The 16920-nt window shown below is 42.8% G+C and overlaps 1 protein-coding gene across 1 annotated transcript in view; it reads right to left on the bottom strand.

Moving 5' to 3' along the window:
* The window catches only part of LOC139170933 (stomatin-like), a 30443-nt gene extending 21136 nt beyond the window's left edge, over positions 1–9307 (bottom strand). Inside the window, 1 exon segment of the mRNA XM_070758560.1 lies at positions 9186–9307. Coding sequence (XP_070614661.1) covers positions 9186–9237 — 52 coding nt within the window. The 5' untranslated portion in view covers positions 9238–9307.
* Between the last annotated feature and the right edge of the window lie 7613 nt (positions 9308–16920).

Raw genomic sequence — 16920 nt, 5'->3', positions numbered from 1 at the left:
TTAACTGTTTTAATATTGGATTGTCATATGCTGTTTTACTACTTTTGTAAGCCGCCCCGAGTCTACAGAGAGGGGCGGCATACAAATCCAATAAAATCAAATCAAATCTCTTTCCCAATCCGGACTTCCAGATATTCTGCGAAGAAGAATAACTCAGAGAGTCCTGGATCTGCCCTTTGTGATTTTTTGTTCCAACTGGTTCAAGAAACGCTGCAGAGTTTCTAAGCTTGCACAATGCTGAAAAGCCCGTTTAAGGGGGAGAAAAATTGCAGAAAAAGAAAGGGTTGGGCAAGGCAAAAATAACTCTTTTTTTTTTCTTTTTAATAAATTTTATTGATTATTATAATATAAACCTGTTCTGCCGGGCTCTCTGGTAGAAGCCTCTCGAAAATTCACCGGTACAAATTTCAGACACACACACGTTTGAAAATTCAAAACAATGTCCTTTATCACAAAATTCAAAAGAAACAAAGCACCCTTTTTTTGTATTGCAAAGAGCACTCTTCCCCAAAACAACCTTGTCGGCTGTTCAAGTCCCTTAATCAGTCCTTAAGTACTTAGCTAGTAGCTGTGAAGAAACGTCACAGCCCTCCTTCTTCCCACGAAATGAAACACACACACACTTTACTCTGCTTTGGTGTCAAAGGTGTGAAAAATCCACAAACAAAGTTCAGACACAGCGAGGCACGATCCTGAAGAACTGCGATCAGATAATCTTCCGCAACGGCCAAACTAGCACGCTGCTATTTATAGCAGCAGCTCTAATTGCTGGAGCCCCACCCAAACACAGGTGGCCTCTCTTATCTCCTGTAATATGTCCTCAATTGGTCTCTTCGATGCATAAGTCTGCACCTGCGTGGGTCTAACACTTCGTCATCCGAATTGACCGAAGATAATGGTGATTGGCTTCCTGGGCTGTGTGCCAAGCCCCCCTCTTCCAAGTCACCCCCACCTTCTTCTTCGTCCGAGGAAACTGCACTCCCTGACTCTGCCGGCAACAAAACAGGCCTAGGACATGTTGACGTTTCCCCTGCCTCCACCTCCACATTCCCTGGGGCAGGAGCTGGGCCAGAGACAACCACAACATAAACCAATACACATAACACAAAACAGTGCACAGTGATATGGGCTCCGCTACCCAACAACAATCATTCAGTCCCCCCACCAAATGAGGGTGTACTAATTTATAATATTTTAAGACCAGGAACATCAACATATTTACACAATTTAGTAAATTCCAATTTGTTCTTTGTATTCTTCGTACAATTCCAATTTGTTCTTTGCAACTCGGTCTCGAATTCTACTAGCCATAAAACCTCTGACCCTGTCCCATCTTCTCACCAGTTTTTCCACTTTATTTTCATCGATCATATTCATTTTAATTTCCATAATTTCAAATTGAATGTGTTCCCCCATGTACCAATACCAATTTTGTATTACAAAAATAACTCTTTTCAAAAAAATCCCAAATTTGTTTCCATGTTCATTATTTGTATTTTTGGAGTATAGGATGTACCTTCCCCCCCCCCCAAAAGAGGCTGAAAATTTGGGCGTGTTTTATACTCCAAATGTAGCTTTTTTGAAGCTTTTTCCCCCAGTCCTAATGAGGCGCTAATGATCTTCATGGTTCTACCCAAGTTGCAGACTTTTTTCATTGCTACCCTGTTTTCCCGATAGTAAGACACCCCCGATTGTAAGACGTATCAGGGGTTTCAGGGGGGTCGGCTAATATAAGCCGTACCCCAAAAGTAAGACATATGTCTTACTTTCAGGGAAACACGGGGGTATTGCCGCCTCCCTCTCATCTAGCTGGACCTGGAGAGCGAGAAGGCGGCGAGGGCGAGGAAGGCGCTTGGGAGCGGCACGGCGGGGAAAGCAGTGGGGGCGGGGGCCGCTTCCCTCCCTCCTTCCTTCCTTCCCAGCTGGCAGCACACTCCGGGCCTCGCCGGCCGGCCGGCTCCCTCCCCGACTGTCTATGTCTTTTTCTGACTCCAGCGCTACCTTCCTGCTCAACAAGGTAACTTAACGGGCACCGCGCAGCCGCCGCCGTTGCCATCGCCTCTCATCTAGCTGGACCTGGAGAGCGAGAAGGCGGCGGCGAGGGCGAGGAAGGTGCTTGGGAGCGGCGCGGCGGGGAAAGCAGCGGGGGCCACCTCCCTCCCTCCTTCCTTCCTTCCCAGCTGGCAGCGCACTCCGGGCCTCGCCGGCTGGCCGGCTCCCTCCCCGTCTGTCTATGTCTTTTTCTGACTCCAGCACGCACCGTTTTTTCCAATATAAGACATACCCCGAAAGTAAGACATAGTGGGGCTTTTGGGGATAAAAAGAAAGTAAGACACTGTCTTACTTTCGGGGAAACACGGTACTCCCTCCAAATAAGTTTTTTTCCAGCCCTAAGTCTTTGCAGGCTTTTTTTCATTGCTACTCCCTCTGAATAAGGTTTTGTCCAGTGCTAAGTCTTTGCAGGCTTTTTTTCATTGCTACTTGCTCCAAATAAGGTCTTTTTAAGCCCTGAGGATAAAATAGTGTGCCGAAGCCAACAAGACCAAGGACGCTAGCCAGAGGAATGCCTGGTAGGTAGATATTTATCCCTATTTTCCTCTCCCAAAACTAAGGTGTTTCTTATACTGCGGTGTGTCTTATACTCTGAAAAATAAGGTAATCCTAATATACATAACATACCTAATACTGTATCAACCCTCTTCTTAACATTTAATTCAAGTGATACGTTTCCTCTATTTCATTAATCTACTTTTATTTCTAACATCCGTATTTATTCTCCAGCCATCTGTATAATAATTCCCATACAGTTTTAACATTCCTTTGCTTGGGTTGCAAGTGTTAACCTATTTATTTCTGCACATTCTAATATTTTCCTAATCTTCCAACAGTTCTTAAGTTTAATATTTACAAGTCTCTCCCTCAAAAAAAAACAACAACACCCCAACCCACCACTCAGAGTATTGTGAAGAATTTTTTCTCTCTCTCCACTTCTGTGCCCTTCCAGTAGGATTGCCCCCAATTTGGGATTTGGGTCTGTCGGACAATCTTCGGGTGGTTCCGGTGACCTCAGTCCAATGGAATAAAACAGAGATAAGACCTGAACGGAATAAGGCAGGGCCTCTAAAGATGAACATCAGGAGGAAGCCACATCATTGCGACATTTTTAGGAGCTGGCGAAAGGTTTTAGGGTGGGGTAGAGATACTCGGAAGAGGGATATTGGCAAACCTCATGTCAGAGCAGCAAGGTGGAGCCTTCTGCCTGGCTGGCAATTGTGTAAAAGAGTGGATTTGTCGCTTTTGTGCCCTGCAAGCTGTGGCGACCAGAAGGAATTTGTCTTCTGCAACAGTTGCAAAAGGCATATGAAACAATGCAACGGTGGACTTCCGTTCTTCTAAAATGCAATGGTGGACTTCCGTTGTTCTACAATGTATCAACGGACTTCCGTTGTTCTACAATGCAACAGTGGACTTCCATTGGTCTACAATGCAACGGTAGACTTCCATTGGTCTACAATGCATCAATGGACGTCCGTTGTTTAACAATGCAATGGTGGACTTCTCTTCTTCTGGAGGACATCTCCTAGCTTCTTTCATGATTGCTGATGGAGATTCTGGGACTTGTGGCTCTGTCATATCTGAAGCCCAGCCTGTTGTGTTCCTCAGAAGGTACTTATGGAAATGTCCATCCAGCCCATGGTTGTCCAAAAAGTATTTTCTTTAAAAGCAACTCAAGAAGCATCTTCAGTTGAAGAACCAAGCTGAAGAACTGAACAAAAAAACAAGGAAGTCCAGTTGCCTTTCAAAAAGGAACACGGAATATAAGAGAAGAGAAGACAATAGAATAAAATAGAATGGAATGGAATGGAATAGTATAGGATAGGATAGAACAGGATAGAACAGGACAGGACAGGACAGAATAGAATAACAGAGTTGGAAAGGACCTTGGAGGTCTTCTAGTCCAACCCCCTGCTTAGGCAGGAAGCCCTACCCCACTTCAGACAAATGGTTATCCAACATCTTCTTTAAAAATTCCAGTGTTGGAGCTTTCATAACCTCTGGAGGCAAGTTGTTCCACTGATTAATTGTTCTCACTGCCAGGAAATTTCTCCTTAGTTCTAAATTGCTTCTCTCCTTGATTAGTTTCCACCCATTGCTTCTTGTCCTGCCCTCAGGTGTTTTGGAGGATACCTTGACTATTCTTCCAGTACCTACTGGAACTTGCAAACACCATTTGTTGAACTTGGGGACTAGAAAGATTTTCGGACCCCTAGGAGGTATTCTGTTAAAGGAGCGTTTATGACATCAGTTTGTAACCACGATTCTCGATTATGGCTGGATTTCTATACCACCCTGATATGTAAAGTGGTTGCATCACCTTACGGCTTAGTCAGATAGCCACAGACGGTTGACTTCCCCACATTCCTAGAAGTTATGAGATACAAGCCATCATTTGTTCCGTATTGAATCACACCCAGCGTCTCTGAGTGACTTCCAGAGAAACAATAGCGAAATGATGACATCTCTACAAGTTCTCGATTGTGCAGATAGGGTGGAGGCAAAACATTTCCTTTCCTTTAAATGTTTTCAATTGCATTTTTACAATTCAACAAATGCTCACGACGTTTGCAAAACTGAAGCTTTACAGTCCATCACATTCACATTTGGATACATATTATACCTATGAACTATACATTTTAATCCTACTTCTATTTTATCTCTTTGTTCTGGAGACCTCACCTACAAAAAGATATTGATAAAATCGAACTGGTCCAAAGACGGGCTACAAAAATGGTGGAAGGTCTTAAGCATAAAACTGATCAGGAAAGACTTCATGAACTCCATCTGTATAGTCTGCAGCAGTGTTTCCCAACCTTGGCAACTTGAAAATATTTGGACTTCAACTCCCAAAATTCCCCAGCCAGTGAATGCTGGCTGGGGAATTCTGGGAGTTGAAGTCCAGATATCTTCAAGTTGCCAAGGTTGGGAAACACTGGTCTAGAGAACAGAAGGGAAAGGGGGGGGGGCATGATCAAAACACTTAAATATGATAAAGGGTTAAATAGGGTTTATTTTATTTATTATTTAGATTTGTATGCCGCCCCTCTCCGAGGACTCGGGTTCAGGAGTGAAGTGTTTTTAATTGGAAAGTAAACACAAGAACAATGGGGGCACAATCTGAGGTTAGTTGGGGGAAAGATCAGAAGCAACGTGAGAAAATATTATTTTACTGAAAGAGTGGTAGATGCTTGGAACAAACTTCCAGCAGACGTGGTTGGTCAATCCACAGGAACTGAATTTAAACATGCCTGGGATAAACACAGATCCATCCTAAGATAAAATACAGGAAATAGCATAAGGGCAGATTAGATGGACCATGATGTCTTTTTCTGCCGTCAATCTTCTATGTTTCTATGTTTGTCCTCTTTTTTCTATTCTCAATCCAGCAAATTCCACTTCTCTCGTATTTGCACAGCATTCCGAGTCTATTTGATCTTTCAATTCAATTTGGCAGTTTATCCATTTCAGCACATTCAAATGTTTTTTTAATTACTAAACCTTCAGAGAGTATGTTTGTATTTCCCTAACATTGTGCAAAAGCTATTCTTGCTGCTGTTATTACATGTTGAATAATTCATATTATCCTTTTCTCATAATTCCCTTTTACTATCCCTAGGAGAAATAATTCTGGCGTATATTCTATTTGGACTTCTGTTATTTCTTGCAACCAGCTGTGTATTATTTTTTCATTATTGTTTTGTTTCTGGACACAACCATCATGTTTATAATTTACTAGGTATTACCAAAAAAAAGTTGCCTTTAGGAGAGCAATAGGACAGGGGACGGAAGGCACTCTAGTGCACTTCTACTCGCCCCTTACTGACCTCTTAGGAATCTGGATAGGTCAACTGTAGATAATCTAAGGGTAAAGTGTTGGGGGTTTGGGGATGACACTATGGAGTCCGGTAATGAGTTCCACGCTTCGACAACTCGGTTACTGAAGTCATATTTTTTACAGTCAAGTTCGGAGCGGTTAATATTAAGTTTAAATCTGTTGTGTGCTCTGGTGTTGTTGTGGTTGAAGCTGAAGTAGTCGCCGACAGGCAGGACGTTGCAGCATATGATCTTGTGGGCAATACTTAGATCTTGTTTAAGGCATCTTAGTTCTAAACTTTCTAGGCCCAAGATTGAAAGTCTAGTCTCATAGGGTATTCTATTTCGAGTGGAGGAGTGAAGGGCTCTTCTGGTGAAGTATCTTTGGACATTTTCAAGGGTGTTAATGTCTGAGATGCGATATGGGTTCCAAACAGATGAGCTGTATTCGAGGATGGGTCTGGCAAAAGTTTTGTAAGCTCTGGTAAGTAGTATGAGATTTCCAGAGCAGAAGCTACATAGGATTAGGTTTACTAAATTGTATTACTTTCTAAATTGTATTACTGGCACTGGGTTATATTGGAATTGTTTTAATCTGAGCCTTCAGGAACAGAATAATAAGGGTTGGAAGGGACCTTGGAGGTCTTCTAGTCAAACCCCCAGCTCAGGCAGGAAATTCTCTACCATTTCAGACAAATCTCTTTATAAAATCCTCCAGTGTTGGAGCGTTCACAACTTCTGGAGGCAAGTTTTTCCACTGGTTAATTGTTCTCACTGTCAGGAAATTTCTCCTTAGTTCTCCATTGCTTCTCTCCTTGATTAGTTTCCACCAATTGCTCCTTTTCCTGCTCGCTGGTGCTTTGCAGAATAAGTTGACTCCCTCTTCTTTGTGGCAGCCCCTCAAATATTAGAACACTATTTTGCTGTGCAAATAGAGACCTATATATAAAAATTTGATTTCCTGCCAGCTTCCTATAACGAAAAAAATCCCCGGAGGAACTAACTAAAAACATTTCTGTTTCTTCTTAGTGCAACCAGTAGCTACACAAAGACCCTGGGTAATTAACAACAGTTTGTTGAGTAAACAGTTAAGTCCTTGGAGAAGGCCTGTTTAAAACAAAAACAAAAAAACCCAGATTCTGTTGGGGACCTTAAATGTTATTGCTTACAATTTTTATTTTATTCAAAAAGAATTGAATAGAATTTTATTGACCAAGTGTGATTGGACACACAAGGAATTTGTCTTTGGTGCATATTTATTAATATGCTCTCAGCGTACATAAAAGAAAAGATAAATTTGTCTAGAATCATAAGGCACAAAACCTTATGTACCCGGACTATCATTTAGTCTGAGTACAAATAAGCAAACACAGGATTAAAATACAGAATCACTCCCCCAACCCCATTAAGCAGACAAAACAAAACTAGATGAGAACATTAAAAATGTGGAATTTTTTTTTAAAAAGACAAAAACACAAAACTCAACAATATTTAAAAAGTGAATTTCAAAAAACAATCCCCCATATTATTTCACCTAGTAGTTGAACCCCAACAAAATCTATTACAACAATAATTCCTTCCCCCTTTGCAAAACAGGTTGCAACATTTATGAGCGTTACCTTTACAGTGTAGTTTTCAACTTACAACCACAACTGAACCCTAAGGCTAAGGGAGAAATTTACTAATTTTGTTACTAAAAGAACTGTTGTAAGTTGAGAACTTCTTGTATTTACAACCCAATTGATCTATCCCACATTAGATAGATACGATAGATTAGATAGATAGATAGATAGATAGATAGATAGATAGATAGATAGATAGATAGATATACTGTTGGTGGGTAGATAGATAGATAGATAGATAGATAGATAGATAGATAGATAGAGGTACGATAGATAGATAGATAGATCGATAGATAGATCGATAGATAGATAGATAGATAGCCTTCCCCTGCCATGCCCATCAAGCCACGCCCAGTTAGCCACATCACATCCACCACGCCACACCCACAGAACTGGTAGTAAAAAAAATAGGATGGATAGATAGATAGATAGATAGATAGATAGATAGATAGATAGATAGATAGAAAGATTTTAATTTTTTTTTAATTGATTACGCCTTGGGCAAATATTACTACTAAAATCTGACAAAAACAATTTAAATGGAATTGGACAAAATATAATTTAAACTAAAATTGGAATAAAATACAATTTTAAATGAAGTTGGGGAAAAAACACAATTTCAAATGAAATTGATAGAAAATACAATAATGTAATATATAGAAAAATAAAATATGATAAAATTCTGTCTGTCTATCTATCATCTAACTATACAAATCCAATTAAATAAATAAATAAAATATCTATCTATCTATCTATCTATCTATCTATCTATCTATCTATCTATAAAAAAAAATAGTTAACAGGTTAAACATCAGCCAAGCTAAAGTCCAAACCTCTCTGTTTAACATGCTGTGACTGTAATTTACTGGTATTAAAGTCTACATGGTTTCTTCTTTAGCAAAAATCACCCCCAATTATTATTTCTGATCAGTCCAGGATCAAATCCCCTCTTTGCCACGAAACCTTCCTTGGGCTTTATTATTATTATTATTATTATTATTATTATTATTATTATTATTATTATTATTATTATTATTATTATTACTACTACTATTACTATTACTACTACTATTGTTGTTGTTGTTGTTGTTGTTATAGAACTTTTATTAATTGGAAACTTTCCCAGCAATGCCATCCTGTCGATCAACGTTCACGTGAGTAGGCTCCCCGGCCGAGGGAAGGAAGGGGCATCTCAAAAGTTGGCCAACCCAAAGTTGACCAACCTAAAGTTAGCTATGATTCCCCCAGTCCCAAGAAGACCCTCCTAAGCAATAGGGAGACGCAGCCTCCCCTACCCCATGGCAGCCCCACTGGGAGGCTCTTCCGGCCCCCCCCCCCGCGCCGTTCCTGGCATTCCCCTCCCCACTTGGCTCGGAGCCCAACGGGGCCTTCCTTGGGCGCGGACAGCGGAGATCGCCCAAGCTTTGGGTCTTCGGCACCACCGGGTCCAAAACACAAAAGAAGAAATCCAAAACACGGCTTCTCCTCCGAGGCATTGCAAAAAAAGGGGGCAAGGGGCGTCTTTGGAGAGATCTCCGGGGATCTCCGGGAGAAAAAGCGGACTTGGGGAGCAAGGAGGCGCTCCCCTCTCCAAATCCAGGATCTCCATCCGTGGGATCAAGCCAAGCAAGCTCCATCAGACGGCCTCTTGCCCCCCAGTTTCCCGGGGTCCTCAAATCCCCCCCGACTCACCGATCTTCAAGGGATCCCGCTGCCCGCGGCTGCCTTTCTCTGGATCGCTCATCTCGCTCGCCACCCTGTACCCTGCCACCCTGCCCAGCTCTGAGCCACCCGCAGCTCTGGCTGGCCTCGCTCCGCCGCCTCCTCTAGGGACTCTCAACCCCCCTCCCCGGGCTCCGCCTGGCCCCACCCGCCTGCCCGCCTCCCGCACCGCCCCGAGCCGACGGAGCTGCCCGGGGAAGTCAACTACCGCCCTCCCCAGCTTTCCACAGCCGAGCGCAGCGCTCTCCGACCCGGCTGGAGAGGGGCGCGCGATGGAGGGAGGGCGACTTGGGAAAGGAAAGGGGCTGGCGGGGGCTGATAAGGGTCGATCCGGCTCCAGGCGAGGAAGCCGGGCTGTTTGGGGGGGAGGGTATTTGTCGAAAATCGCGGTTTTCAGCCGACTGGAAAGGGTATTTTTCAGAGGGAGACGGGCGGCGTTCGCGTTTGAGAAATCAAGATGAGGGGGGGAGAGAAAGAGAGAGTGAGGGGGGAAATGTAGATGACTTAGAGAGATAGACAAATAAATACATGTATAGAATTAGAATTAGAATAGAATAGAGCAGAACAGAATAAGGGATAGGATAGGATAGAAGAGTACAGTAGAGTACAGTAGAAGAGTAGGGTAGAATAGAGTAGAATAGAATAGAAGAGTAGAGAAGAGAAGAGTAAAACAGAGAGTAGAGTAGAAGAGAAGAGAAGATATTAGAAGAGAGTAGAAGAGAAGAGTAGTGCAGAGTAGAGTAGAAGAGTAGAGTAGAGTAGAGTAGAGTAGAAGAGAGAAGAATAGAGGAGAAGAGAAGTGTAGAGTAGAGGAGTAAAAAAGAATACAGTAGAGTAGAAGAGAGTAGAAGAGAAGAGTAGTATAGAGTAGAGTAGAAGAGTAGACAAAAGTAGTGTAGAGTAGAGTAGAAGAGTAGACAAGAGTGGAGTGGAATAGAGCAGAACAGACTAGAATAGAATAGAATAGAATAGAATAGAATAGAATACAGAATGGAATGGAGTGGAGTGGAGTGGTAGGGAAGGGAAGCTGCTTTGATCTAGAGGTGCAGCTCTTGCCTTGGAATCAGGAGGTGGTGAGTTTGATCCTAGGTAGAGGTAGACATAGGGTCTCCTGCTTGGGGAGGGGTTGGACTTGATGACCTGCAAGGCCCCTTCCAACTCTTGTTAGCCTGTTAAATATTCCACCAGAACAGAATAGAATAGAATAGAATTTTATTGGCCAAGGGTGATTGGACACACAAAGATTGTTGCACATGCTCTCAGTGGGCATAAAAGAAAAGATAAGTTTGTCAAGAATCATAAGGTACAACACTTAATGATAGTCCGGGTACAAATAAGCAATCATGGATGGATGATGTACAGAGGTGGGTGCGGTGGGCGAGCGATGAAGCAGCAGATGTAGATACACTGGGAGCTGGAGCTGCAGACCAGCACAAAAGCGACTTGGGTCTAATAGTCATCTTCTTGCTAATCAAAGCACCAGTTGAATTCGGCATCTACCTGAGTGACTGAGCAACCCTCTCTAGCATCACACTACTCACCTCCACATTAGACGTCATGGTCCTATTCGAACACGATGAAAGGATATCACTCACTCATTCATTCATTCATTCATTCATTCATTCATTCATTCATTCACCGCCCAATTCAACCAGGTGACTCTTGATCCCAATGAATTGGCCTTCTCCAGGTCCCATCAGCCTGGCAATGTCGTCTGGTGGGGCCTAGGGGAAGAGCGTTTTCTGTGGTGGCCCCGGCCCTTTGGAACGAACTCCCTCCAGAGATTCGTACTGTCCCCCCCTCCTGGCCTTTCGCAAGGCCCTGAAGACTCATCTTTGCTGGCAGGCATGGCGGGGGGAGGGGGGGCTTTGCATACTAAGAACTGACTCCGGCCGACGTGAATGTCTAATCCAACTGGATGAATGTGGATGATTGTGTTTTTGAGATTTGGAGGTTTTTAAAGATTTCTTTTAGAATTTTAATATTAGATTTCTACACACTGTGTTTGTATTTTGGCATTTATTTCTGTTGTAAGCCACCCTGAGTCGATTGAGAAGGGCGGCATAGAAATAAAATAAATAAGTAAATAAGTAAATAAAAAGTAAATGAGAAAATAAATTTTAAAATAATAAAAAAAATAGAGAGATAGATAGATAGATAGATAGATAGATAGATAATGATAGAGAGATAGATAGATAGATAGATAGATAGATAGATAGATAGATAGATAATGATAGATAGATAGAGAGACATAGATAGATAGACAGACAGACAGATAATGATAGAGAGACATAGACAGGCAGACAGACAGACGATGATAGAAAGATAGATTGATAGATAGATAGATAGATAGATAGATAGATACATACATACATACATACATACATACATACATACATACATACATACATACATACATAGAGAGTATAGACAGACAGACAGACAGACAGATCTACCCTACAGTTTTATCCTGGGGACTTTGCTGATTACGAGCAAGAACACAATTTCAATTTCAGTTCCTACTTCCTGGAACAACTGATGCCGTTGAACCCGGAAGGGAGGGGTTCTTGGATGGGTGCGTTGAGCCATGTCTTGTTGACACATAGCTTGTGGACTCACCCTTTGCAGTTGTCTTTATTGGGCCATGAAAAGCGGGCTGTTGCTTTTATGCTCGGATCACACCCTCTTGTCTCTTAATTGCGCTCTATCTTCCTCCCCTCTCAGCTCTAAAATGAAAAAGGAAAAGTCATAATTGGTCATTAGCGAATTGGTTTTTAAAGTTGCATTTCCCCCTTTAGCAGAAGGACGCTTTTAACACTACCAGCAAAAGAGAATATTTTAAACTTGGGGTTGAAATGAGCAGCTCTCTTTGAGCTTGGTGGTTTTCTTGCAGATGTTTCGTGAACCAAGATCCACTCGAGTGAAAGAGAAACGAAGGAAGGAAGGAAGGGGAAGGAAGGAAAGAAGGAAAAAGAAAGAAAGAAAAGGAAATAAAAGGAAAGAAGAAAGGAAGGAAAGAAGAAAGGAAGAAAGAAAGAAAGATAAAAAGGGAGGGAGGAAAAAAGAAAAGAAGGAAGGAGGAAGGGAGGGAGGGAGGAAAGAAGGAAGGAAGTGAAAAAGGGAGGGAGGAAGAAAGAAAGATAAAAAGGGAGGGAGGGGGATGGAAGGAAGGAAGGAAGGAAGGAAGAAGAATCCAGTTAGGTGCCACGGCTGTTGTGATCTATTTTAAAGGACTGACATGATAGTTGGAGATCAGGGACTTCCTTCCTGTCTAGACTTTAACTCAAATATCAGAATTACAGACTCACAGAGTTGGAAGGAAGCCTTGGAGGTCTTCTAGTTTTCAAGCAGGGAGACTATACTGTTCCAGACAAACAGCAACAGTAGTTAGATTTATATACCACTTCACAGTGCTCTCTAAGCATTTTACAGAGTCAGCATTATTGCCCCAACAATCTGGGCTCCTCATTTGACCCTCCCAGGGAGGACAGAAGGCTGAATCAACCTGGAGCCAGTCAGGATTGAACTGCTGGCAGTCGGCAGAGTTAGAAATTGTCCCACCATGGAAGGGAGGGAGGGAGGAAAGAGGGAGGGAGAGAGAAAGGAAGGAAGGAAGGAAAAGAAAGAAAGAAAGAAGGAAGAAAGAAAGAAAGAAAGAAAGAAAGAAAGAGGGAGGAAGGAAGGAAGGAAAGAGAGCGGGGGAGAGAGAGAGAGAGGAAGGAAGGAAAAGAAAGAAAGAAAGAAAAAGGGAGGAAGGAATGAAAGAATGAAAGAAGGAGGCAGGCAGGAAGGAAGGAAAAGAAAGAAAGAAAAGAAAGAAAGAAAGAGGGGGAGGGAGGATGGAAGGAAGGAAAGAAGGAGGGGGAAGAGAGAGAAAAAGGAAGGAAGGAAAAGAAAGAAAGGGAAGGAGGGAGGGAGGGAGGAAAGAGGAAGTGGAGAGAGGGAGAGAAAGGAAGGAAGGAAAAGAAAGAAAGGAAGAAAAAGGGAGGAAGGAATGAAAGAAAGAAAGAAAGAAAGAAAGAGGGGGGAGGGAGGATGGAAGGAAGGAAAGAAGGAGGGGGAAGAGAGAGAAAAAGGAAGGAAGGAAGGAAAAGAAAGAAAGAGGGAAGGAGGGAGGGAGGAAAGAGGAAGTGGAGAGAGGGAGAGAAAGGAAGGAAGGAAAAGAAAGAAAGGAAGAAAAAGGGAGGAAGGAATGAAAGAACAAAAGAAGGAGGGAGGGAGGCAGGCAGGAAGGAAGGAAGGAGGAAAGGAAGGAAAAGAAAGAAAGAAAGAGGGAGGGAGGAAGTAAAGAGGGAAGGGGAAGAGAGAGAGAAAGGAAGGAAGGAAGCAAGAAAGGAAGGAAAGAAGGAAAAGAAAGAAAGAAAGAAAAAGGGAGAAAGGAATGAAAGAACGAAAAAAGGAAAGAGGAAGGCAGGCAGGAAGGAAGGAAGGCAGGAATAACTGCCCGACAAAGAGCTGTTGTTTTGAAGCCACTTCTGTCTGCCTCTTCCATTCACCCTATTTAAGTGTGTGTGTGGTTTGTGTGTGTTTAGGGAAATCCAGCAGGCAATTAACGAAGCTTTCCAATTTTATTTGGGAAGTGACTTGCATGGAGATAAAAGACCCAATCTAGCAAAGAGCACCAACCTGGGATTTCTTTTTTTTTGGCCGGGGATCAATTCTTGCTGATTTATATTTCCCGTTCCTTCCCTTTCAAAACATTCTGGGAAAAAGGCAACTACTACGTGAGAAATAGGATTATTCCTGCACCAACAGGCCTGAAGATTTTTTTTAAAAAAATTATCATCCACGGTTGGAGATGGAAGCGGGAAGCGAATAATTCCAGAATGGGATGCTGGAGGTGTTTCCAAAAGAAATTTCTCCCTAACGATGGAGCCCGTCTCGCTGTGCCAATTCAAATATAACCACAATAACAAGCACCTTTCCTTGTGTTTTTTTCCCATCCTCGTGTTGCACAACTAAGGCAAGCACCAACATGATATAAAAGCTGACATCGGTTCTCAGAGCCTGTCGCTGGCTGAAAACTTCTGTGTGTCTCACCTTGCAACTTTTCAAGTCGTTAAATCTTTCACTGTTTGCTTTTCCCGGTATGGGAAAAACTTTGCGAGGGGCCCCAAGTTGGGAGTTTGGCTGCGACTTCAGGATTCGAATGTATGCGGCCGCTTGATTTATTTTATTTTTATTTTATTTATTTGTTTTGTCAAGTGCCTATTGGTGGTATGCAAAAACATCATCAAAAAAGCACAACAAAGAATGTTCTTTCTGCGCCAGCTCAGGAAGCTCAAACTGCCCAAGGAGCTGCTGATACAGTTCTACAGAGGAATCATTGAGTCTGTCATCTGCACCTCTATAACTGTCTGGTTTGGTGCTGCAACCCAACAGGACCGACACAGACTTCAGAGGAGAATCAGAACTGCAGAAAAAACAATTGCTGCCAACCTGCCTTCCATTGAGGACCTGTATACTGCACGAGTCAAAAAGAGGGCGGGGAAAATATTTACTGACCCCTCACATCCTGGACACAAATTGTTTCAACTCCTACCCTCAAAACGTCGCTACAGAGCACTGCACACCAAGACAACTAGACACAAGAACAGTTTTTTCCCGAACGCCATCACTCTACTAAACAAATAATTCCCTCAACACTGTCAGACTTTCTACTAAATCTGCACTTCTATTCTACTAGTTTTTCTCATCATTCCTATCACCCATTTCCTCCCATGTTGACTGTATGACTGTAACTTGTTGCGTATATCCTAAGATTTTTATTAATATTGCTTCTTCATTGCTTATTTGACCCCTATGACAATCATTAAGTGTTGTACCACATGATTCTTGACAAATGTATATTTTATTTTATGTACGTTGAGAGCATATGCACCAAGACAAATTCCTTGTGTGTCCAATCACACTTGGCCAATAAAAATTCTATTCTATTCTATTCTATTCTATTCTATATAACAATGTTTATATACATTATACTAGTAAGAGAGAAACATTAAGACTGCCCCGAGTCCGTGGAGAGGGGCGGCATACAAATCTAAATAATAAATAAATAAATAAATAAATAAAGACAGGGGATAGAAGGCATGCTGGTGCACTTATGCACGCCCCTTACTGACCTCTTAGGAATCGGGAGAGGTCAACAGTAGAAAGTCAAAGGATAAAGTTTTGGGGGCTAAGTGATGATACTACAGAGTCTGGTAGTGAATTCCATGCATTAACTACTCAGGTACTAAAGCCGTATTTTCTGAAGTCGAGTTTGGAGCGGTTTACTTTCAGTTTGTGTTTGTCGTGTGCTCATGTGTTGTTGTGGTTGAAGCTGAAGTAGTCATTGACAGGAAGGACTTTGTGGCAAATGATTTTCTGGGTTATGCTTAGGTCGTGTTTAAGACGACGTAGTTCTAAGCTTTCCAAATTTAGGATTGTAAGTCTAGTTGCGTAGGGTCTTCTGTTGCGAGTGGAGGAGTGGAGGGCTCTTCTCGTAAAGTATCTCTGGACATTTTCTAGAGTGTTTATGTCTGAAATGCGGTGTGGGTTCCAGACAGATGAGCTGTATTCGAGGATGGGTCTGTCGCTTGCTGAAAACTTCTGTCTGTCTCGCCTTACAACTTTTCAAGTTTCCCCCTCATTAAATCTTTCGCTGTTTGCTTTTCCCGATATGGGAAAAACTTTGCGAGGGGCCCCAAGTTGGGAGTTTGGCTGCGACTTCAGGATTCGAATTTATGTGGCCGTCTGCTTTAAGGAGGGAAAGTTTTTTTTTTTAATTGTCAGGGCCAAGGCAATAAAAGGCGAGTGGGAAAACACTGTAGTAGGTTTTGAATGCCTTGCTGGGCTTTTTAACCCTGTTCTGTCTGGGTGCCCCCAGACCTCAACACCAACTGGAAAAAACAGCCAGACACGCTGGTAAAAGCAAAAGTACTTTATAGCTTGAAAAATAAACACAGAGAAAAACCTGTTCTTCCCCACAGGCAGGTTATGAGACTTTACAGCAGAGTCCTGATGTCCAGACAATACAGCAGCCTTCTTGCTGGCACACCCACCACTGTAGAGAATAAGACCCCCCACCTTTTCCCCCCAAAGTTTCAGTATTCAAAGTCACAAACCAGAATTCCAAGACGCCAAAGAGCACAGCCAGGTCCCAGGACTCCCAAAGATAATACTCCACAAGCCAGGAAGGGTGGGTCTGCCTTTTAGCCTTTCCAGAGAGCACCACACCCAAACCCAGCTGTTGCCTCTTTATTGCTGAAAGTACCTAGCTAATTGGTCCTTTCTTTGTGTTGCTCTTCTCTGTCGCAGATCGATTATTGCTTGTGCATTTTCCTCTAAGGAATCCAGGCTGCTTGCTGGGGAGAGCTCCCTCTCGGGGGCCTCTGGCTGTTCCCCCTCTTCCTCAGCCTGAGATTCCTCCTCCTCGTCTGCCTGCACCTCCTGTTCCTCATCCTCCCCCTCTGAGCAGGAAACCAACAGAAGATCAGCCGTTCCCTGAGGGGCCTCGGACGGAATCACAACAAACCCTAACTGCCGAACTGCTAAACGGGGCAAGATGCATTTAGGGCAGTGTTTCCCAACCTTGGCATTCGCTGGCTGGTGAATTCTGGGAGTTGAAGTCCAAATATCTTCATGTTGCCAAGGTTGGGAAACACTGATTTAGGGTAAGGAGACAAAGTGAATTTGACTCCAAATAGAAAGCAGGGTAAATTTT

This window comes from Erythrolamprus reginae, chromosome 8 (assembly GCF_031021105.1).
Source record: "Erythrolamprus reginae isolate rEryReg1 chromosome 8, rEryReg1.hap1, whole genome shotgun sequence".
Lineage (NCBI taxonomy): Eukaryota > Metazoa > Chordata > Lepidosauria > Squamata > Dipsadidae > Erythrolamprus > Erythrolamprus reginae.
The sequence above is the reverse complement of the archived record's forward strand: the minus strand, read 5'-3'. Positions and strand labels throughout refer to the sequence as shown.